Raw genomic sequence first — 24,267 nt, forward strand, 5'->3', positions numbered from 1 at the left:
TCTTCAGTGAACAGTGAGTGATCCCCAGCGGTTATGTTCAACGGAGATGGTTGGATGAACAGTGAGAATGGAGAAGTAGGAGAAGTCAAGGTGAGCGAAATCCCAACACACTATTTCAAGCTTGTAACCAAGGTCATCACTGCCACTGGACCAAGGGAGTGTGAGAGCGGACTCAGAGTGTGTGTGTGTGTGGAGATGTGTTCAGGACAGCCACCAGGTGTGCTTTACGTTCACCACGGACGGGTTAGGACAGCTGTATCCTACCTGGCAGAACTGTACCGTGTGTGAGTGTGTGTCAGTTTGAGAAAGAGAGAGAGAAAGATGGTGTGTGTGTGTGTGTGTGTGTCAATCATGGCGGGGTGTTACCTGGCATGCTATCCTGATGAGGAAGTTGACCACGGTGTCCGTATGTTGTTTCTCGACAGGCTTGGTGAGCATGGTCTCTGTTCCTGGCATGGACTGGCTGCGGCCAAACACCTAAAATAAAAATTTTAAAAACGTACAAACATTGTAAATATTAATATTTCAGATCGGCTTTGTTTGAATGCAGAGAAAAAGAAAGTGTCTCAAACCCAGGAAAAAATGAATCTGTTCAAAAAACTTTTGTCTGCATTGTTTAAAGTAGACTGCAACTGAAAATGATCCTTTCAACTTTTTGAGCAATTAACATTTCCTCGTCTCAAGCAGAAACAAATGCTGCTGTTGCATTTTTCTCCTGACATCCGGTCAAAGAAGCCGGGAATTACACTCAGTCATTATGACTGCAACTACTGAGAGTTGTGCCGGTGTTTACAGAAAGGACAACAGCTTTTTGTAGTATTTTCTTTAGATCCTTTGTACGACTGTGATTTAACACATTGAAGTTTCTTTAGATATCTATAGGTACCTTTTCCAAATATTTATCAGTTACTTTTTCCAAATCCACATGAACCACTACTCTTCACCCTAGTTAGAGAGATATATATAGATATATATAGATATATATATATAACAAATGTCAGGAGTTGAGTTTTCATTAAAACAATATAAAGTTATTATAGTATAATGTGAGATGACTGCATGCAGAATTATTCAGAGCACACAATGCCAAATGCCTGCTAAGTTCCCATATGAACTGGCATATGGTCTGTCGCTGACAAACAACGTAGCATTTACACGATGGAAGAGAATAGAATATTAATGATCTTGTGAAACTTTTGCAGCAGAAATAATAAGCAGAAGAAAATGTCCTGGCTATAAAGTGACTTGTCCCTCACACCCACATACTTCTGAGCTCACCGTGGAGGCCGCTCCGGTCGCCGTGCGGAACCTCTTGACGTCTTGCCCGGCGGCAGCGGATGCAGTGGCGGCAGATTCCAGAGACAGTCCTCTTTTCACAGCACCGCCGCTCGTCCCTTCACCGCCAGCAACTACTTCAGCCTCGGACTCCGGCTGCCGACCCCAAAAAGCGACAGGGGGGGGGGGGGGGAGGAGGAGTCCACCAGTTAACATAGTTACAGTTTACAGAATGACAGCGTCTTTGACTTCTGGATTCCTGTTGTGATTGTACATGTATGGCAGTCCATGAACACACCTGCTGGTCTTTGATCCTCTGTAGCTCCCATTTGATGACCACCTCGGCCAGGTCCACAGCCAGTTTCCTTTGCTCTATGGTGACGCTGGGGGTGAAGCCCAGACGCTGCATTGCACTGATCATGTGCTGCACCAGGTGGTGGCGCACAGGGTAGTACACCTGGAGAGAGACAGCAGCAAGTACAAACGTAAGAAATAACATGTAAAATCAATCTAATATTATAATATAGAGTGAAGTACAACAACTAAACCCAAAGTGTGAGGTAGAACTGGGCCGCATTTGCTTTTCCTGAAGCACCGACTGCAGATGGTCACTGATGCCAATGGCAGAGTTAGTATACGTGAGCAAATGAACAGACGACAGAGCAGTACTTAAAGAAACCAAACTTCAAAATAAAATGTCGATGTAGCTCGGGGCCTGTTGTTTTTTGCATTCTTTACTTCACACACCCACACACACACACACCAAGATTATGAGCTTAAAAACCTCTTTTGCATGAGTGGAAAAACCCCACTTTGTGAGCCCATCAAAATAAATTCCTCACACGAAAATGCTCCTCCTTCCCACCTGCATGCCTACCAGAGGGTGAACCCAAACACATAGACTGAAAGATACTGCATAACTTTCAGTGAGATAAAAAAAAAGTAATGTGAATTATGATATTACACATGTAGGTTTTGCAAAATAATTGATATTGCTTTTGACATTCTAGTCTATTACTGGTTTGGCAACCTTGTTCCCAGAGCATCCACGACAAATGAGGGGAACCGTTGCTTCCCTCAGCTTCATTTTTAATGGACTTCCTTGTCAGTATCTTCAGATATAAATTAGACTTGGCTTCAATTGCCTTAGCAGCCACCCAAAAGCAATTATGAGAGCGGGTTATTGTGCGATTCATTCCTTCTTTGACACCAAAGTTAAAGTTTCTAAAGAAGACAGTTTGTCTAAATGCTTAAAATCAGAGGTCTCCACTCTCCGGGCAATTGAGAGTCCTGTGAACCGAAAACGATACCGCCTCGCGTCCGCTTCGTCTTACAGAAAGAGATGCAGTCAGTCTGCCCATGGAGCCTCATTTGCATGAATGATAACGAAAAAATTTTCTTACACTGCCAATACTTTGCTCTAGATTTTGGAACGATAACACATGCAAAGTTTAAGAGGGTGTTCAATCACTTTGAGACAGAGTCAGAAGAGGGCAAACTCTGAAGTCGTATTCCCACTTAGTCTCAAGGACGTGATGACACACACTTAGCCACGGGAACCCGCGCTCTCAAGCGTCACACTCAAGAGTCACACTCAAGAGTCACTTAGTTTCATCGCAAAACTGCAACTGGGACGCGCAGAACAAAAGAGCAAGAGATTAGATGTCTATCTGAGGGCTGTTACCAGTGTCAAAGAATATTAAAGCTTCTCACTTTTGCGGGTAATTATAGTCGATAGAGCAGGACTTCACAGGCCCTTAATGACGGAGTGGCTAAGCCCTGTCCATCACGTGTGCACCCAGACTAACACGCGCACACAGTCTCTGCATTTCTTTATCAAACACTCAAACACACACACACACACACACACACACACACACACACGCGCCACACGCACAAAGTCTCTCATCTGTCTGTCATTATCTCCTCCCTAGTGTAATTATGCTGATGTGATTACATTAGATTAGTCATCTGGCCCAGTGAGAGCAGCCTGTCAGTGAAATAGAGAGCGGCGCTGAGGAAAATGTCAGTCTCCTGCTCAGAGACTGTAGCTCTCTGACCGGCGAGTCGGCGAACATCAGCTGAAGGAGCGAGAGGGCAGAAAGTGTCTTTTTGAAGTTTAAGGAGGAAGACGAGCATAAAGCCCAACGATCCGTTGCTGGTGTTGACTAGACGCTCTCGGACTCTGCTGGTCATCACCGAGAAGCTCGGGACTTTGCATCTGCATTAAGGCGTTTAAAAGGCAGCAGGCGGCTACCATTAGCTCCACTGCCCAGTGACGAATGATCCAGCTTTTGGCTAGGAGGCGACCGACCCCAACACCGGCGTCCTGTCTACTGTCAATATGAAACTCACATTTAGTGAAGCAACTAGTATCGTGAAGACTATTTAAAGGGGCAATACGAGATACTCCAACTTTTAATGATGATGCTCCATCATCATTAAAAGTTTTTAATTCAGGGCACTCGGAAAATCAACTAGAATAGCTTCTCAACTGTCCCCCCCCCCCATGTGCTTCACTGGAGCACATTATAGTTATGGGCTGAAGGTGGTGCACTATTGTCAAACTGCAATTTCTGTGTGCGTGCTCTTTATTATATCTGCTCACCCTGAAGTGCTGCACAATTAGATGCAGTATGTGGACCAGCTGCGGCACAGTGTGTCCCTCCTCCACGATGATTTTGCGAGTCCAGTGCGTCAACATCTGGTGGCCGTCCTCCATGCGGGCCGGCACAGCTGGGGTCAGGATGGCCATGGCCTGCCGTACGATGGCCCGGGCCTCCATCGTGTGGGCCTTCAGCAGGCTGTGGAAGACCTGTACAAAGAAAATAAATTGTACCATTTCCTGTACCAGCGATGCTGAACTTCGTTTTTTTAATCACCACTGTATTTCTTTTTTTTCCCAATACATTCACATTATAAAGTATGTGGAACATGGGACATATACTCACGTTGTTTCTCTCTTACACACACACACACATTTCTTGTTTGTATATATCAGCTCATGTCAATTGAATCCTGATGTTTTGTCAGTTTTTACATTTTACAAGATCATTCAGTGAGTTTACACCTGCTACACAAGTTCTATCTCTATTCTCCATCTTAAGCTCTGTGTTAAGCTAAACCCGCGCTCCACCGAGTTTCTCCTCTCAGTCTTCCTCACCTGCAGCACAATCTTCTTGTGAATGGCAAACTTTGCAATGATGTGGGCCAGAAGCAAGTGGCCACTGTATTTGCAGGCCGGGTCCACGCAGGCTTTGGGCAGGAGGCACGGCCAGGCGAAGGTCATGAGGCGCCGCAGTTTGCTGTTGCGCGACTTGTTGTTGTCATGAATGTGGTGGGGAGCGTGCTCCACCAGCAGGGTGGAGAACTGCAGCAGGCAGATTCGCAGCGAGTCCAGCAGGTCGGCCTGCTTCTCCGGGTCCAGTACCTTAGAGGATTGGGAGAGACGTGGGGGGTCAAAGATTATTGACTGAGGGGGAAATAGGTACAATTTTTACTATTCATAGCGCAACATTAGCACAGTATAGTCAAAAACAAGAGATGTTTTCTGTATAATATAAAAACCCCTATTTTGTGTGTGCCTGAGAGCTGTAATTCAATAGTCAACAGAGTCTTAGATTACTTAATGCACTTCAGGTGCATCAATAAGAAAGATAAATACCTTCTATTTAATACATTGTATTGCCTAAGTATACTGCAGTTCAGACGAATCTTCACTTCGCAAAATTACATTTAAATGAAGTCAAACCGACGATATACTTTTTCACATATCGAAAAAACCTCTTGCAAAAACAAAGTCCCCCGTTCAAAACAACCATCACCATCTGACTTCCCTGGAGGAGGAGGGGCACACAGAGGAGAGAACATTCAGAGAGAGAGAGAGAGAGAGAGAGGGAGGTGAGGGAGGAAATGAGTTTTAAACCAGACCGAAGAGGAGCCATTAGCAGCCATTAGGACTGGTGTTAGTCAGTGATGAGATGTGCCGCAGCGCAAACATGCCGACCTTTAGCATGGTCACATCGTGGCATTTACACCGCGAATTATAGTCTGGCCTGCTGAATGAAAACGTGATGGAAAGAGGGGCCGGCGGGAGGGAGGGAGGGAGAAAAACAAAGACAGATGGAAGAAGAGAAAGATGGAATGACAGCAATTAATGATCAAGTTGTGTGTGGAGGCCACGGGAGAAAGAAGAATCAGACTAAGTAGGACCCAACGGATGATGACTGATAAGACATTACGAGAGGAAATGCAGCAGGTAATGAAATCAGGGAGACAAAGCTGGTGAGTAATGAACAAAAGAAGAAGGGAGGGGGGGGGGGGGGGGGGGAGAGAGAGAGAGAGAGAGAGAGAGAAGTGAGCAGACTGGACGTGAAGAAAGATGTTGAGAGGAAGGAATCGCTGCACGCGTGTATGTGTTGCGTGTGTACCTTTGTGATGAAGACACTGGTAATGCTTTCAGGATTGTCTCCTTCAGGGTTGGGCGGTCCAAGCAGCTGCTCACCTTCCCCCTTCTCAAAGCTGTGCAGGAAGGCCAGGTTGAGGATGTGCTGCAACACCTAAGAAACAGGACAAAACACACGTTGATATGATTTTACTGAGAGATAATTGTTGTTTTATTTCATTTACTGTTTTATGGCATTTACTTAGGAGAATATGCATTCAACAAAAAGGAGACAATGACCTCGTGTGTTCTTTCAAGATCTGCATAAAAGACACACCGGCACACTCCGAGCTCTCCATGACACGTAATCAAGTGATGAAATAGTCGTCTACTCTTAAATCATATGATAACAGGGAAATAAAACGTTGATTCTCTCGAAAGTGACAAATAATTTAGGAGCGTAAAGACGGGCTCGAGGCGCAGCAATACCAAATGTGACACAAAACAATGGTAATAAAAGAAAATGTGACATTTCAAGAATTGGAGAAGAAAACGCTCTTAACACGTTCTCTTAATTATTCCATACGCATTGGACGCAAAAACAAAATGAAGGGCTTAAAATGCAATTTACAAACACCCCCCGAAACCTGCAGGGATTTGTCAGCGAGGGATCTGCGAGTGAAGACAAAGGCTTGATTAGCCGGTAAAATGCAGAATAGCCCGACCACAATACAGCTAACGACTGCATTTATTAAAGAAGCTGCTATCTGTTAATGAACCCTCCCTGTTCAATCCATCACTCTGGGGGGGGAGGGGACAGCGCATCGCTCAGCGGAGAACGAGCTGTGGCAGCATATGTTCCAGCTCCTCCGTTAGAACGTTATCCGTGCATGCGTGGTTGATAAGACTTGCACACGCATGCAGAAACATGCACACAGGCTGCTTAAATGAAGACACAAAGCGAAGGCATGGAGTCTGTTCTTAAGTCTCATCTGCGCCTATAAATACTAAGCTATTAGATGTGTGTTAGCGTATGTGCGCACACACACACACACACACACACACACACACACACACACACACACACACACACACACACACACACACACACACACACACACACACACACACACACACACACACACACACACACACACACACACACACACACACACACACACTACCTCTGGGCGAGTAGCCGAGATCTCCTTCTGCGGGGGTCTTAATTATCTTGAATCACATTTCCATACCCTTAAACAAATAATGTGTGTGTGTGTGTGTGTGTTGCAGTGCCACTTGGGTTCCTCTCCAACCGCAAAAGAAGAGAGATGGTGGAAATGGGGACCAGGAAGTAGCCACAGGACGGCTTGAATAATAACCACCACCAGCTCCTTTGGCTAGTTATAAGTTATTAATCGGTCTCAACAGTCATTTGGATATCTTTTACAGTTAGGTGGCGCGCTAGAGGGGATCTCGTTTAACTCTGGGTAAACCTCAGACCTCACATAATCAAGGTAGTTCTCTGATTTTAAGAACTCTGCATCAATAATGGGATTTTATTCAACTGCTTTTGTTATTTGTCTAAATCAGACTGCTTGACAAGACAACTAAAAAGGAAATGAATCTGCGTTGCTTATAACTGCACTCGGGTATTTCTCTTATTAAAACATGTTTAAAAAGCACTCTGGCATTATTCCTCTCTGTCATTATTTCATTTGTGGATATGAAAGTGGAAACCTCTTTAAACACACCCAGCTGTTGGTTTTTTATTCCTCTTATTATCTTTATCTACCTTGTTGTCCACATACACACGTCAGAAGAGAGTCTCTATAATAAAACTAACAAAAAGATGTATTTGTTATTTCAACTTAACACGACAGTTTGATTTCCATCTCTACTGGGGACACGATACTAGCGCAGCACGTCGACACATTCTGACAAGTAGAAAACTCTGCTGCTCGGTGCGTCACGTCGGAAACATAAAAAGTAACAGAACGTGAAACAGACACGCTGTGCTTCATGCATTTCATACACTTGCTTGTCTGCTTGAAATCTATTGCATGAATAATCAAACACTTTTGGGCAAAAAAAAACTAAAAAGAAAAAGTAGCACAAAAGCAGTTTTCTGTCAGAACGGTTCGGATTCAGCAAAAAGAAACAACACAGGAGCAGCATGAGATGAGAGTGTGCCATCACAGATGATTCATCGCTGCTGTCCCACACCGTCTCTCTGCTTTCTCTTTCACACACTCGGTGTCTCGCCCAGAGTGAAAGATTCTCCGACACCCCTGCGAGGCATGAACCTGAGCCTCCGTCTAACTCCCAGGCATACTGAGAACACACACACACACACACACACACACACACACACACACACACACACACACACACACACACACACACACACACACACACACACACACACACACACACACACACACACACACACACACACACACACACACACACACACACACACGATATAAAGCTTCTGGGTAAATGCAAATGGAAATTATTTAAATGCCAGACTGCCACACTCATTTTCTTGCTCGCGACTTGTACACCAATCAACACAAACATTCACACGCTCTATTTTCTGTATGTCCTCACATGCACAGCTAGCAGCTGCTGCACACCAGAGGAGGATAATTAAGGGGAAAAACAACAATATGAGCGAAATTATGAATGTGGGGGCGGGGTGTCGTGTTATATGAGGGACAAAACTTTGTTCTGCTAAATATGAAAATGCAACATTCGGTGGTGGAAAGACACAGTGAGTGCATGTCCTTGGATTTGGGGGTGTGGGTACACTGCACTTTTCATCTGTGTGTTTCCTGCCACACAGTCATTTGGCTATGTGCTGGAGTTTGCCAGCCTTCCCCACTGACCCGTTTGTACTTAACAGCAGCGCTGTTGCTCTCCTGTGCCAGGTTGTGAGCCTCTTACAGCTGTGCAAAATGTGTATGTGTGCGTCCGTCTCTGTGTGTGTGTATGCTTGTGAGCGTGCATGCGGGAGAGTGATCTTAATTAAAAAGCAGCCCGAATGATTGTAATGGTTTGCAGCAGCAGCAGGTCAGGTACAGAGGACGGAAGCATTCATGCGTGAGCCTCTGAGGGTCTACAACCAGACAATGACCTTCCCGATTCCATCAAAGAACTTCTGGTACAAAACACACCGAGCATAGAAGTCACACAGATCAGGTCCCCACGCTGGGGAAGCTAAGCAAGCCGAGGAGACGCTCAAAGAATTTAGAACCATCACTTATAATCCATCATTACAGTCCAAAAGATTACGTCTCAATTTTCCAAGATCGGCATCTATTTTTCCAGCACAATGCAAAAAGTCCAAAACATATCAGATTCTTTTAAATTAAGGCCCACATGTGCCTCATAGTTTTAAACTATTCGTTTAAATATGTTACAAAAACAGACTGTGTAATGTATCCATCAACTCATTTCAACTGGAGGAATGGTCAGCTGTTTAACACCTCCCACTAGACCAATACTTTATTTCCCGTGTGGATTTTAAGACTCCGTATTAAATCTGTTGGCAAAAGGTATTCTTATTGGTAATTTCGGGTACCTCTGGCATGTAGTCTGTGTACGTACCTTAGCTTTAAGCTCATCGTTGAAGTGAGGGTCATTGAACTCAACGAAGCGGAAGAACAGGGCCCGTTTTTGGGCAATGGAGTAGTTCTTGGGAATCTCCTCCTCCATATACTCCTTCAGGAAGGTCATGTTGCATAAGAAGCGACCTGTGAAGGCGCGCAGCAGCTGGAACAGCAGCTCAATCTCTGAGTAGTTACGCCTGTTGAGGAGACAAGGGGGGTGTCAATGTCGATTTTCAGATCGTTTGACAACTTTGTCCGATATTTCCATTTGAATAAGTGTACATACTTGCAGTAGCTGAGCAGGCAGAAGGCCAGCAGCTTGGGCTCCTTCCAGTTGGTGGCAGCCATGTTGTCTTTGCGGTGTCTCTCCTGGAAGGCCTCGCTGACCCAGACTCGCCTCAGCTGACTGACCAGGGAGTGCTGCCCTGCCAGCCAACCCTCGTCATTTTTCACTATGATGCTGATAATCTGAGCAGAAAAGACGAAGGAGGAACAGGCTAGAGGTCATATGATGGAATTACTGAATGTAGTATTCAGATTAGGGCTGTGCAAAAATATAAATACAGCTTTACGGTTATGTGTACCTTGATAGCCTGAAACTGCAGGTCCAATCTGGCTGTGGTGGTGGACGGAGATCCAGGTCGAACAGTTGCTGCAGTGCCAGCGGGGACCAGCAGAGGGACGAAGCGGTTGGGGTTAGAAGCCAGCACGTCTCTTAGTGGCTTGGCATCTTTGTGTTTCAGAAAACTCTGTATATGAACACACAGACATACTGTAACTATAACACATTCAAAGAAATATGGTAAAGGAAATTAAGATGTTTCTACTGGGAGTGATCTGTCGCAATGTGGGTGGTTTACAGGACCACTAATCCTCGAAACGCCCATTATATACGATTATAGCCGATTAGTGCGGAGGCAAAATGCAGTTTTGATGGCAAATGTTTCAATAAAAAGTCCTGGAGGGACTGCTACTTAGAGCTGCCAGTGTCTGACCATGAACATGCGACTCCACTGGGGGTCGTTCAGCGTAGCCTCCATCATGAACAGCTCCACCGTCTGAGATGGGTGACGCGTCAGGAACTTGATCAAAGGCTCCCTGAATGGACTGCCGGCCTGCCACAGGAGGGATGAGTGAAGCAGCAGAGGAGGGAGTGGAAACAGGTGGAAAAAGGAAAAGATGGTAAGGATTTCATGAAGGCAAATGCACTGGGAGTTAAATGTACCATTTATACTATACATCAGAAAGAGTTTGTCTTAAAATGATCGTGCATTGCCTACTTAGCCTATAAAATGCATGAAGTAATGTCAATGACTCCTTTTCAAGCTGTAACATCCTTACATCTTGAAGTTGGTGTCCTACCTCTATGAGCATGGCCCTCTCTGTCTTCATCACCACCTCCAGCAGAGGTTTGACCAGAGTCTGAGGTGCAGCTGGGATCAGGTGGAACAGGTTAATGATGGCAGAACAGATCTTCATCTCCTAGAGGAAGAGTCAGAGGAAGAAGAGCGGAGGAAAGAAGGGAGCGGATGAAATTTTTTGGAAGGATGATGGAACTAGACATGGACATAATTTCTTAATGACAGCCATTACGGACAGCCACTGTAGAAAGACGAGGACAAGTCAAACGACTGAAAATGCAATCAGTGCGGAGTTAACCTCCCAGAGGAAAAGGTGCAGAGTACCTCACTTGCATGAGTTCTTAGATTACATTCACGCAGGGTACGAACAAATAAAAGGACAGTATGCATGATCACTTTCATCAACCTTGTATTATCAGTATCTTAGAGGGGGGGGAAGTCAAAGGGGAAGGATGAAGGATTGGACATTTCAAAAACAGTCAAAAAGGTGAGGTTAGAGCAAGGTTGAGACGACAGTCACGTGTCGGAAGACGACCACAGAGACGGACACAGAAATACAGGGGGAACTCCAACAGCACCACTACCACGACATTGGGTCGACGAAGCTGAAATCACAGAGAGTCGCCAACAGGGGGCGCAACACCGGGTCACATCTCACCTCAACGCCCTCCAACGCAGGCTGTACCGGAACGGGAGACAATGATCAGAGTCAGCAAAGCAGTACGTGTGCAATTGTGTGTCGTCGGCCTTCGTTCCGTGTGGAAGGTGAGCCGATGAGACGGGGTGATAATGAAATGAATGGGCAGACAACACTTTATGATTGACCTCAGGAACAACTTTTCTCAGCGTTTGGTGAATAATGGGGGGGGGGGGGGGGCAACACAGAAGCTGTCGCATTTGGGAGGAAAAACACTCTTCTGACAGATATCAGGTCATGAATTCAGAGACTGACATTTTGTTTTGGTTAAACCCTTTCAGTTTTCTTTCATGCGAGATCTTTACTGCTCCTCTCACCCCGTTACTCGGCTCAATACTCTGTCAAACCCTGCTTTCATGCCCTACATGCCATGCCCATCCTCCTCAGCCCTGCTCCGTCCTCTTTCCCCAGTTTTTGTCTTTACCGGGCTTGGCTAACTGACCCCTGACCCTGGCTTTATTGTCACTGCCAGCCTTCCTGTCAACACGCACAAAGACCCCCGGGTTGAGAGGGAGGGAAAGACAGAGGGCCAATTTGCATCTAATTAAACACACCGTTTTAAGACGGGGCAGGATGGACTCGCATAAAGGGAAGGCAGAAGAAGATGGGTTTTATTTCTGCGGGGGAGAGGTAGCTGGGTTTTTTTCTCCCCCTCTCTTTCTCTCTCACCTTTTTTATCTGCCCTTACAAGGTTATCTGTCGGGGAGATAATGAGGAGACGCAGCGCTGGGCCCACCACCGCCTGCCTGGCGCCTAATTAATCATTGATTGTAATATGGCCACTCACAACTCATCTGGGAGGAAGCCACATTGAGGAGGTGTTGACTACATTCTCTGCCCCTTTTTTTTTTTTTTTCCTGTGTAAAAATGTGCCAGTAGACAGCGGTGTTGACCCCGCCTCCTACAGGCTATGACTGCGTCTTCATTGCATTCAAACGAGATTCATACTAAACTAAATGGTAGAAACAAAAAAACACATCTACATGTCATGAGCGATCTATTCACATTTTGTATTAAATTTCTTAAAGGTGTACGCATTGAACTCTCTGGTGTGTATACTTACACTGCCATCACTTCGCTGGCCTCCCTTGTGTGTCATTACAACTACCTCCATCCACTTCCTAAGGTGTTGCTGAGAAAGAGAGACAGAGAAAGATAAGATTGAGACTGTGTGTTGGCAAAGTGTGTGTGTGTGTGTCTGCATAGCTCAATAGGCAGAGCATGGCACCAGCAAAGACCAAATATTTACTCAAAAGATTCAAGTAATTAATGAAAATATATATATTTTTCTTTTTCTTTGTGAAGCTACTACACAGTGGGCAGACAATAACCATTACTGGACCATGAACTGACACCTTGTAGCCCTGTTGGCATTGCTATCCAAAAAATATCAACCTAAGGACAAGAATCAAATCTGCATGTGGCTAGTGTGCACTAGCATGTATCACAGAAAGCAATACTCTAATAAATTTCGGCAATTACTCAGTAGAATATTCAAACTTAAAAAAAGTATCAGAAATTTATAGATAAAATAACCTTCAGTAACACTGCCACAGTTAAAAGGTCTTGCTGTCATGTTGATGCCATTATTATAAACTGTGTTCTGTGCCGTTGTTGCAGAATGAAGAGATCTCACCATCATCTGATCACAGAACTTGTCGTTGAAGGAGTTGGGGAAAAGGCGAGTGACGGAGGTCAGCCGGTTCACCACGTTGAGCGTCAGGCTGCGGTAGTCCCCCAGCATCATCAGCAGGGGCCGCATGTGAGTGTGGATCTGGTCCACCTCAATGGTTGCGCCTTCCAGGAACTAAAAAATAAATTTTAATAAAAATAAAATAAAAAAGGAAACAAGATAGTAATGTTGAAAAATCTAAGATCTAAAAAGATGACATCATCATAACTCAGAATACAGGCTTGTTTTTCTCCGATGTTATCAAACCTTTCATAAAAAAGTAGTTGAAGCTTTAAAGTATTATTGAGGTCTGTGAACGGATTTATTTTGTACCAAATAATTTTATATATATATAATAATAATAATTTCCCTTCCACAAATTTGTTTTCCCCTCTACATTAGACCTGGCCTTGTCAGGTTTTCCAGCACCATGAACTGTTCACTACCCCTTGTGTCTCCATTAAGGAACTAAGGCCACTCAAATGAGGGCATGACCAGCCATAAACAAGCACACATGCCAACACCAAACACTGATATATCACACTCACACACACACACACACACACACGGGAGGGAATGATGCATGGCAGCCACATTCATTTTCCTCTCAGTGCAGAGAACAAACACTCCATCCTGTATCGATCGGGCCATGGCAACGCTCATTAGTGCGAGCAGGGCAGAGATGAAAGAACGGAGAGAGCAGAGAATGGCGAGGCAGAAAAATAAATAAAAAAATCAAAAGGATGGTGGAAAGGAGCGATGGTGGCAAAGAAAGAAAATGAAGGACACAGCAATGGAAGGAAAAGGAGACAAAGAGCTCGAGGTAGATGGATAGAGGTGGAGATGGTATGGATACATTGATGAATAGAGAGTGTGATAAAGCAGAGGGAGGTCCCGGTGAATATAATTGGGTGGGGAAATGGTACGAGGGCAGGATTAACAAAGGACCTCTAAGATGGCAAATGACATGAGTGGTACAGATAAAAGAGAGCAGGAAAGAAGAGAAGCACGGAAAACAAGATAATGAAAAACTAATTAGAAAACAAAACATGCTAAACAATAACACAATTTAAAAGCACTTAAATAACATAAGAGCAAAAAAAAAAAAAAAAAGGTATAAGGGCGACACAGAAGAAGGCCATTTAAAAAAAAAAAGGTGTAGAAAATGTGATTGTAGAAAAGATTTAAAGGGTGCCACCGTGTGAACTCGGGTGGATCGCTTCATAGCTTAAGGCGCAGTCTTTAATCCAGACTTAGAAAGGTCATGTCAGTGCGTCTCAGGCTGTTTTCTGCTCAAAGGGAACTGCAGTTGAAGTGAGTGATGTAACGCAGGTCTGAGCTTTCTCAGTAATCAATAACGTCTTGAAATAAATTCAAAATCAATCTTCTTTTTAAAAATAGAGCCAATGCAAAGATGCTAAAAGGACAGAAATAAAGATGTGTCGACCGCTGAAAAGTGGTCGAGATTGTGAACTGTAAACATTTATAAATGCAGCCTGCTTTAAACATTCTACAATTTGAAGTGTAACATTTTCCTGTAAGTCCAAATGTAAACTAATTACAAGCAACACAAACCAGGTTAAGAGATGCTGCACTGACCTTCCTCATACACGCCTCGCCCGCTTCCTGCAGCTCATTGTTGGTGGAGTTGAGGGCTTTGAACAGGGCAGCAATGATCTTCTCTCTGGACTGTGGCAAGTAATTACAAGCTGCAAGGGCATCTAAACGGGGAAAAAGTAACATTAAACAAACCCTGTCTGACAAAAAATAGATAGAATAATCCAAACATAGCAAGTCAGCATTATTTAAATACTTCAAAATGTTGTCTTGGATAGTTATTCATTCAATGTGAAGGCCAACTCACTGAGAGCAGCGATGCGGAGGGGAACCAGGGAGGGAAGGCTCTTGTAACAGGGCAGCTTCATCAGAGCAGCATCCTCCGTCTCACACAGGTTCAACAGCTGGGGGGGAGGGGCAAAGGTCATAGGTCAACACTATTTGAAATGTTTATATATTTAGTGAAAATATGCCCCAAAAAAACAATGTGGGGAAAAAAGAGCTTTGTAAAAATTTCCACAAACACAAGAAAATTTAATAAATATGTGGTAAAAATTAAGAATCATAGTAAAGGAATATTTGATTCCGGTCAGTGACCTCTGCCTCTTGCATACCTCTGTGTAGAAGACCTTGTGCTCCATGACATTGAGGTCCATTGTGAAGAGACGGGGCTGCAGGGTGGTGCAGAAGGTGTTGCCCTCCATCAGGCCGATCTGGGCGTTGGCAGGCTGGTGGCGGAGCAGGTGTTTCTTCGGAGGAACCATATCTTGCAAAACCTGAAGAGAAGGAAACAAAAAAAAAAAAATCAATGAATGTGGATTAAAAGACTGTATTTCAGTCCAGAGTGACCAGACACACTGCATCTGTAATTGTAGCCTATCTTGAGTTTAAGCTGAAATATTGGGTGCATTTTACATAAAACAAAGTCTTGTCCAGCACAGTATTTATACACAGTTGGAGAAAACACTACAGTCCCTGGTTTCACCTCTTTGTGTGGCTCCATGATGACGGTGACGCTCTTGCCGGTGACCTGGGCGAGCACCTGCAGGGAGTGCATGGCCTGCTTCCTGACGGTTGAGTTGGGGGAGGTGACCTCTCGCACCAGGTCGTGCGTGACCATGTGGAAAGACTTGTCCTGGGCGGCCAGCAGCTCCTCGGTCTTCTCCTCGTCTTTCAGCGGAGTGGCACAGCGCACGAGCAACTGCTCCAGTGTGGTCTTAGCCATGGCCACGGCGCCATTCGACACCTCATTGTGAAAATCAATAAGTTAGTAAGTACACTGCTACTGCAGTGAGGGGTGCAACAAAAGAGGAAAGTTGTTACATTGAACCTCCTGCGAGCCTTTTGTCAAACACCTCGTGAACACAAGTCGACAACAAACGGATGCAGGTAAATCTTTGTACGGTCACTTCTAGATTGTTTAGTCATTTTCTCTCACCTCTCCCGTGAGGTCCATCATCACGAAGAGAAGGGCCTTGAGAAAGGTGAGCTGGTTCTGCAGCACCCAGATCAGAGGCAGCCTCTCCATGAGGAACTTGATGGACACCACACCGCCGAGCTTGGCGTACCAGGCCTGCTCGTAGCAGCAGGCGCACAGACGCTCCACGATGTAGGAGAACAGGGGCAGCTGGCAAGCCTGAAGATGTAGAGAAGAGGACAGGACGATGATCAAACACGTAGAAGAATGATTATTAAATGTCAAGAACCTTTCAATTTCATCAAGGGGTGAAACATCGAGTTATATTAATGGCCGGCACAGAGACCACCAGAGATATAAAACAATTAGCACAATGAGTAGAACGTCTTTATGACATTCATAAAATAACTGAAGCCTCCATTATCCTCCCCCCAGAGACTTACCCTCTCCTTGGAGCCAAGGATAATGCTGGCGACGTCGAAGATGACCGCCAGGGCCACCTCCCCGATCTTACACAGCTCCTTCTCCTCGTACGCCATGCAGATAGCTATGGCGTCGATCAGAACCAGCGGGTCCATTCCCTTTGAGCCGTTCTCCTCGCTGTGGAACATGGCCGTGCTCGGCTGGCTGCCCAGCTGGTAGCTCGGCAGCAGGAACGGACCTGGGATCACGGGGAGGCACAAGTGGAAAGGAATTATGGGCCGCCAGAAAAACGTGCAGAATTTCTTCCATAGTCTTTTACTAAAGATTTGTATCTGCAGTACACTATTGAGCCACATGAGGGAGCCTGAACGTTCGCTTTGTTCTGATAATAGTCCCCTAATTAGTACATTGAATCTAAAAAGAACGAGGATTTTATAAAAATCTTAATAGAGAAACAGAATCTTAATAAAAATCAGCGAAAGGACAACATTGGAAAGAGACTGATATTGTTGTGCAGCTGTGAATCAATGCCAATACCGGGGCAAAGCAGAAAGCTAATATTAGACGTAGAGAGTGGAAAGAGCACCGGTCCCTCACCACACTGCTGAGCCACAGCGACCATGGTGTAGTGGCGAATCAGGCTGGCTACGAAGGGCAGCGCGCTGGGCCTCAGGTCCTTTATCACAGCGGACATGAAAGCCCCAGTCAGGGCCTGCTCAAAAGTTCTGCGGGCGGGCGTGTCTTGTGCTTTGTAGCGGTGAGAGATGATGACATTGGGGATCCACTTCTCAGCGAAGCTAAAGGGGGAGAAAACACACAATGAATTATAGGATCACATATTAACAAGGACAATATGTGACAGTGGCACTGAAACTTTAGCGAAAAGCCCAAAAATCATTTAGTGGTCTGTGTTCAGCAGCCCGTTTGCTAATATTTCAAAAATAAAGATCCATGTCCATTGCCTTAAATATTCCCTCTCCTCTTAGCTCCTTCTGCCTTTCTGTTTCTCTGCCTCCCTCTTTGTCCCCTGTTGGTATTTTAGTTATTTACTGCAGCTGAAGGCTACTGGGCCTTGGTGTGATTGAGCAGCTGTTTTCTCCATGCTTGAGCTTGTGTTTTATAATGCCACACGCCAGGGGCAGACCTGATGGATCGCTTCATTTCATTATTGCCTTTTAAAAGAGAGAGAAGTGTGTGGGGGGGGGGGAGGAGGAAAGAAAAGAGCTAGCACGTAGCATGGCGGGTGGAGAAAGTAGGGGGCGGCATGGCTGACAGAATGTCACATAGCTTGCCCTTCACTCATCCGGGGGCCTGCCACTCCAACACTACTGCATTCTCCCCAGTTGGCATTTCATGACGTTCTCTCTTTTTTTTTTTTTTCTTCTTTTAAAACTACCAACGGGTACTTTTACAGTGACCAAGTACTGAGGCAGAGGAATGTGAAAGAAGATGAAGGAGGGGGGGAAAAGAGAGAGAGAGAGAGAGAGAGAGAGAGAGAGAGAGAGAGAGAGAGAGAGAGAGAGGAGACAATAATCTTTTGAGAGAGTGAGGACACAGCAAATCGAGACATCATACATGAGGAGGGGGCCGGTGCAGGCCCCCTGATCATAACTGACACACCTCATTATCCCCACAGAAATGTGCTAACAGACGTTTTCATGTGGATGCCTGTGTTAGTGCATAATGACAGGAGAGTGTAAGGGGCATGGTGTAGCATAAACAGACAGGGGAAAGTCAATTAGCCCCTGCCCGAGGATCAATGATGGTAATGTGACTAACCCAGACTACGTCCGACCCCCCCCTCTTCCTGTTTGTCTGTTCATGTATGTGTCTCCGCCTCGCAGTGAAGCCTGCCACAGGGAGGGGGGGGGGGGAGGGGGCTGTGAGTGTGTAATTAGCAGCTCCCCCTCTTGAGACAGAATTGATGAGGCAGTGCGTGGTGGTGGGGGAGAGGGGAAGACGTGACGGGAGAGACTGAAAGCAGGGCGTGTCCGATAGTGGTGGAGGTGAGACGATACGCACAAAGCTGATGGTAGAGTGATCAGAGACCTGGATGTGTGTGGTTTGTTTGACTTATTTTTTTTTTTTTTTTTAATGAATACCACATTAACCACAGAATGTTTACTTACTTGGGATGAGACAGAAGCTGGTAGAGAGCGTGCTTGTTGTCGTCCAGACTGGTCATGGCCACCAGGAAACACTTAATGACCTCCCAGGCCTGTCGTCTGTAGTAGGGCTCTGTGTTGGCACTCTTCAGACAGTCAAGAGCCGTTTCTATCGCCTGGAGGGGAATATACATACCAGATCAAAATTACTGAAAAATCTTTTAAGTAATCTTTTTCACCATTTTGTATTAAATAATATGGGAATTTAATTGCGATATTGTGATAAATTTGCAGGAAGCAACACAGGGCGCCATCTGGCCAAGCAAAGGTCATTAGGATTTCTATATTATGGGCTGACAAGCCACAGCAGCCGGGCACTTAAAAAAAATGGAGAAAATTAACTAATTAATGCCACTCAGAGCAGAGGGGAGAAGATGAGGAGGATGCGAGAATAAAGGGAGGGTGAGAGGAGAGATGAGGGCAAAGCAGGATTGAATTGTAGACCTGTCAGTGAATTAGGATATCGGGATATTTCTGTCAGGACTGAGACTCTTGTCAGTTCTCTATTACTAGAACTTTTGATACAAAATTGAAGAAAAAGAAGATTTTGAATGTAAACTTCTAAGAAAACAAAACTTCCTACTCAAGCCTCTTACGAGGACAGACTTCCTCGAGGTAAAGAATTGGAAAAGGCAAAGAAAGCAGAAGAAATTCAGAAATATGCTGCTCAAATCCCATCCCAGATTCAAGTTACTCAAATCGCTGTTATCTCTCCGTTTACCGAACAGCACTTTAAACTCTCCCTCCCTCAATGTGGCAACGATCCACGAGGCTGTATCACGAGCTTGTATTCGTGCGTTCAGCCCGTGCATGTGGGTGTGCAGCATGTGAGAGTGTGGGAGTCTGTGTGTCCTGCCTGCGCCCATGATGATGGCAAACACACAGATGGATAGCCAGAAAGAAGGAGCAGCCATTAGTGAGAGTAAATAATGCCGTCATGGTGGCCCACACTAGATTGATGATTACTGACTGGGGATGAGGAGGAGAAACAGGAGATGAATTTAATTACCTGGAAGACGCACACACACACACACATCTGCTCACACACACAACCCCCCTGACAAGGACATATTGCTCTCAGTGGAGCACAATAATGAGGAATATCAAGCTCCTTTTACGATTAATTCTCTCTTTCTAAAACTGAACTACAAAAAGGTAAGAAGGGAGAGAAAGGGTCTTCAGCCGGACTTCAGGAAATGTAAAATCATCCAAAAACTTTCTGCAAACAACTTAACAAAGTGTGGTCCTACCTTCTCCATGGGTAGCTGTATGGACGCCTTGCAGTCGGTGAATTCGGCCTTGATGCTCGGCCCCTGGACCTCAGTCACCACATAGTGCAGCCTCTGAGACTCCTTCAGCATCTTCCTGTTGCTGCCACCAAACTTTCCCAACACCCGGTACGCTACGTGAGAGATGCTCTCAGCCGGGTTACGGAGGGTACGCCACAAGGCCTGCAACGCAGGAAGAGAAGGAGAACTATTGTAAGCTCCATTGTTGATAGGAAACAAGAGAAGCAGGGAATTAAACAGTTAGTTGAAGAGGTGTGTGAGGTATCCCGGTTCAGCAGATATTGCCATGTCCACTGTTGACCACTAGAGGGCAGATATGCTAAGTGATATTGAGATAATGATCCAATTAGGAGGATAGAAATTAGTTACTTTAGGATCTAAATGTGTCCTGCCAGGCAGCTTAGTAAATATTGCATTGGGCGTGATAATGAGAAAAAAAAAAAAAAACACCTGCATGAGCTCGGCCCTAACAGGCTGAATGTGGTCGTAGAGGAAGTCGGGCTGTAGGTTGTCCACGCACAGCTCCAGAGTGCGAAGGCCCTGGCTGACCAGAGTCTGAGAGCCATTGAGGGCAGACACCAGCGGATCCATGAGCATGGGCAAGTAGGGCAGCAAGGAGCTCAGACGCACCGGCACGGTCAAACACAACTCCACAAACAGATCCTTCATGTGCTGCTTGTGAAGGCCACTCTGCAGCATGTTGAGACCTAAAAGCATCGGAAGGGCAGAAGAACGCATTAGGGGAGGAGTTAGAGTATACTTTTTTTCCTCACTTGTTAAATACTAATTTTAAGAGTAATGGTGTGTGAGGCTTTACCTTGAAGCAGGTTAGGTAGAAGGGGCAGGAACTCCTGGTAGAGCAGGTCATGACTGCCTCCACCAATGGAACGGAAGAGTGCCCGGAGAAGCAGGAAGTAGTTGTAGGGTTCCTTAGCCGATTGGGCCAGCTCCATGGAGCTGTTCACGATCTTGTGGAGGTGTGGCTGAGGAGACGGGGACAGTCACATTAGTTAAGAGTGACACAAATAGAAACTAGCCTCACAAAAAAAAAAAGACACAAGAACATCCACTTACCTTGAGCATCTGTTCGTTTTCAGCAGCAAACAGTGACACCGAGCCGAACACTAGTTTGAAGAGCTTGAGGTAAAGGTTTGAGAGCTCAACGTTGGAGCCCATCTCTGGTAGTCTCTCCAGAAGATACTCCACTAGGATGGTGGCAAATAGTGCAGACGTCGACAAGTTGGCCAGGAACGAATTTGCCACAATCTGTTAAACAGAAAACAAGAAATGGAATTATAGCTCCTGATGAATTAAGAATGAAGACCTTATTATCTGAATTGTTAAGTATTGAAAAAAATATAACCCAAGAGACAAAACTAATTCACACATGTGACACTTTTAATATATGCGAGAGCGTGTACCTGCAGCGCGTAGTTCTTGGAGATCCTCTCCACCATGTACGGCACAGTCGTCTGAAAGATCTCCTTGAACGTGAGGGGGTTCATCATGGTGAAGACCCCGGCAAAGTGCTCCAGAACTTCTTTCTCCTCTTTCATGCGCACAGTCTGACAGTTGGCCACCCTGATGTACGTCTGCTGGTTATTGGCAACCTGAACCTGGTCAGAAGAGACATGAGCTGTTACATCGGGCTGTGGTTGGATTTAAATCGTTCTATTAACCAGTCATGTCTTAACAAGGATTATAATAGAGGCAAACTTCATTTTACTTTATTTTTCTCAGTGTACAACTAACAAATAGTGATGGTAAAGTCAAGAACTCGTACCTGGTAGATGTCCAAGGCCTGCATGGCATATTTTACCAGCTTAATGTAGATTTGTGTCTCTTTTGGCTGAAGCTGCTTGTTAGGAATGAATTGAGCCTCTGCAAAAAAAATAATAAAAAAAACAGGTTAGAAATTCGAGATGCGAGATATACAATGATATGCTATGTTGCGCATGGATCTGTGTCATCTCACCTCCTGGGGCCTTGCAAGAGGTGATGCCCCAAGTGATCGTCTTCACGCCGCACACCAGAGTCTTGACTAAGCTGCGGCAGTCCGACACCTGAAAAGTCTGCTTGTCTTCCTTCTCGCTAGCTCGGTCGAAGGACGCCGTTGGGGGCGCAGGCGGCGCGGCAACGGGCGTGGGAGGAGCGGATGGTGGAATGGCGGGGGTGGTGGACGGAGTGGGTGTGGCCGGCACCCCGGGTAACACCCCCGGGTCGACGACACCCATCTCTGACTGAGGCTTGCACTTCTTGAAGATGGAGACGAGCTGGTAACGTGCGATGGTGTGAAACTTCAGCACAAACACCTGATTTATAGGAAAAAGAGGGAAAGATTACTTAACAACATACATTATGTTGCATGCATGTAATCCACATCAGTGTCTTTTAAACGGATCCAAGATCTGTGCTGCCTACCTCCAGCATCCTCATCAGGATGTCCCGTCCATTGCCGTTCTCCTGCTCCGACTTTGAGCGAATGCAGTCCACCAGGTTGAGCAGCAGCTTGCAGGACATGGTCTGGATGTTGCTGGGAAGTGACTCGTCGTCAATGTTTTTGGCGAAGAGCTGCACAGCTAGAGATAGATCCGTCAGGGGCAAGTTCTGACGAACATGGTGCACCAGGTCTGCTAGCGTGCTGTAGGCCAAGGGTCTGGGAAGAAATTGAAACATGCAACCGTGACATTCGGAGCAGAATTATAATCATATTTCACGACTTAATAGTAGTGAAAACCGAAAAAAGGCCGTGCTCTCTTAAAACTGACATTTTCTAAAAAGGCAGGAAGAAGGAGTAATCGGGAGCAGTCAGCAAAAGTTTGACAGATATGGAGAGTAGCTTTGGGAGGAAACTGAAACTACAAGGGAGATGTGGAGGAGAAAGAGAGAGAGAGCTAATGAGTGACACTGATGGTCCTGTCAGGACTCAGCCAACTGCCTTGTTTCCTATGTAGTGCTAATGTGAAATGACAGCTATTTTGTTGATGAGGGGAGCCAGTCTGGCATCTGAAGAGGGTCAACAAGCTTTTGAAGTCTACCTAAGGGGGGAGGGGGGGGTGTTGGCTACCTGCCCTCTAGAGATGCGGGTGTACATGACAACTTGACAGCGCGATCTAAGCCGCAGTGTTGGAGTTTGGAGAATTTCGGCAGCACTGAGAGCTGCCTGATTAATAGGCCAGGACACTTAGCATGCACCTGGCTGAGCAATCAACCGAGAGAGAGAGAGAGAGAAAGAAAGAGAGAGAGAGAGAGGATCTGACACCGAGGGGATCAAAAACTCACCTCAGAGTCTCCCGAGCGGTGTAACCAGAACCGATCAGGATGGATTCATCGAAGAGTTTATCCATACAAGGTATGAACTCTGAAACACAAAACATGTTTTCATGGCATGATTCAAACAAATGTAGATTTACAAAAACTGGAACACGTGTTGCAATGAATTGTGTTAAATAATACATTTTTACAAGACAAATGAATAATAAACGTACAAAAATTAAATGAAATGTTTGTTTTATTAAATGTAATAATAAGTGTGTCAATGCTCTTTCCCCCCCGCTGTCACTAAATCACCTAATTACAGCTCGAGTTTCCTCAGCTTTCTTCAAGCTCACAATGTCAAATCTCTTGCTGAAATTGAGCTGAATGACTGAAAAGGTTTTGAGCCACAGAAGCAGAAGTAACTCACAGTATAGTGCAGAGAATCATCAACAATGTGTGTCTCAAGATGTCACTGATAGTTCGTTGAGCTTTTATTCCATTTCATTCAGTCTCACTTTTCTCTGCTCAGACACCAAATCAAAATGAGGTTCTACAGCCAGTTTGACAGCTAATATATATATTTTATTTCAGTGTGAAATGTGAAGAATGAAGTGCGACTCGGCAAGAATGTTTTTGACCGGGAAGAAAAACATCAAACAAAAATGTATCTTAAGTTTCTTCAACTTTCCCCAAAGAGAAAGAACTGCAGTATGAGCCTTCCAATTTTCCTGTTTATACATGTACCTTGTATGTGTGTGTGTGTGTGTGTGTGTGTGTGTGTACATACGGCTACGAAGGTCAGTAGTGAGGATGTGCTTGGCTGCAATGAGCAGTTCCTTGCGGAGGTGAGCCGTCTCAGAGGGGCAGTTGGTCAGCAGTTGCAGCATTCCCTTTACCATCTGCTGAGAGTACTTCCCTACCAGGTCCTGACGGGTGGGCGCGCACACACACACACACACACACACACACACACACACACACACACACACACACACACACACACACACACACACACACACACACACACACACACACACACACACACACACACACACACACACACACACACACACACACACACACACGTGATTAAAAGCACAATTAATTCCTAAAATGACTGTATACAGAGGCAAGCTATGGTCAGCAGAAATAATGAAT

At 45.3% G+C, this 24,267-nt stretch overlaps 1 protein-coding gene across 5 annotated transcripts in view; it reads right to left on the reverse strand.

Moving 5' to 3' along the window:
• trrap (transformation/transcription domain-associated protein) overlaps nt 1-24,267 on the reverse strand; it is a 69,941-nt gene that overhangs the window by 40,523 nt on the left and 5,151 nt on the right. For 2 of the 5 annotated variants that reach the window (XM_076093363.1, XM_076093365.1), the window contains exons 12-43: nt 23,897-24,035; nt 23,134-23,212; nt 22,273-22,507; nt 21,827-22,163; nt 21,635-21,732; nt 21,273-21,467; nt 20,926-21,117; nt 20,669-20,834; nt 20,302-20,558; nt 19,813-20,013; nt 18,527-18,678; nt 16,995-17,194; nt 16,418-16,635; nt 15,996-16,193; nt 15,543-15,803; nt 15,172-15,333; nt 14,865-14,961; nt 14,600-14,721; nt 12,965-13,135; nt 12,392-12,460; nt 11,290-11,310; nt 10,633-10,752; nt 10,266-10,385; nt 9,855-10,019; nt 9,557-9,738; nt 9,269-9,467; nt 5,706-5,834; nt 4,439-4,705; nt 3,884-4,090; nt 1,574-1,732; nt 1,267-1,431; nt 367-477 (exon numbers count right to left, since the gene is read on the reverse strand). In XM_076093363.1, the coding sequence (XP_075949478.1) occupies nt 367-477; nt 1,267-1,431; nt 1,574-1,732; nt 3,884-4,090; nt 4,439-4,705; nt 5,706-5,834; nt 9,269-9,467; nt 9,557-9,738; nt 9,855-10,019; nt 10,266-10,385; nt 10,633-10,752; nt 11,290-11,310; nt 12,392-12,460; nt 12,965-13,135; nt 14,600-14,721; nt 14,865-14,961; nt 15,172-15,333; nt 15,543-15,803; nt 15,996-16,193; nt 16,418-16,635; nt 16,995-17,194; nt 18,527-18,678; nt 19,813-20,013; nt 20,302-20,558; nt 20,669-20,834; nt 20,926-21,117; nt 21,273-21,467; nt 21,635-21,732; nt 21,827-22,163; nt 22,273-22,507; nt 23,134-23,212; nt 23,897-24,035 (5,394 nt within the window). The remainder of the gene's footprint in view (nt 1-366; nt 478-1,266; nt 1,432-1,573; nt 1,733-3,883; nt 4,091-4,438; nt 4,706-5,705; nt 5,835-9,268; nt 9,468-9,556; nt 9,739-9,854; nt 10,020-10,265; nt 10,386-10,632; nt 10,753-11,289; nt 11,311-12,391; nt 12,461-12,964; nt 13,136-14,599; nt 14,722-14,864; nt 14,962-15,171; nt 15,334-15,542; nt 15,804-15,995; nt 16,194-16,417; nt 16,636-16,994; nt 17,195-18,526; nt 18,679-19,812; nt 20,014-20,301; nt 20,559-20,668; nt 20,835-20,925; nt 21,118-21,272; nt 21,468-21,634; nt 21,733-21,826; nt 22,164-22,272; nt 22,508-23,133; nt 23,213-23,896; nt 24,036-24,267) is intronic. The other 3 variants (XM_076093366.1, XM_076093368.1, XM_076093367.1) reach the window with 3 other exon arrangements.

Source organism: Anarhichas minor, unplaced genomic scaffold (genome assembly GCF_050575085.1).
Source record: "Anarhichas minor isolate MPS153535 unplaced genomic scaffold, ASM5057508v1 ptg000017l, whole genome shotgun sequence".
NCBI lineage: Eukaryota > Metazoa > Chordata > Actinopteri > Perciformes > Anarhichadidae > Anarhichas > Anarhichas minor.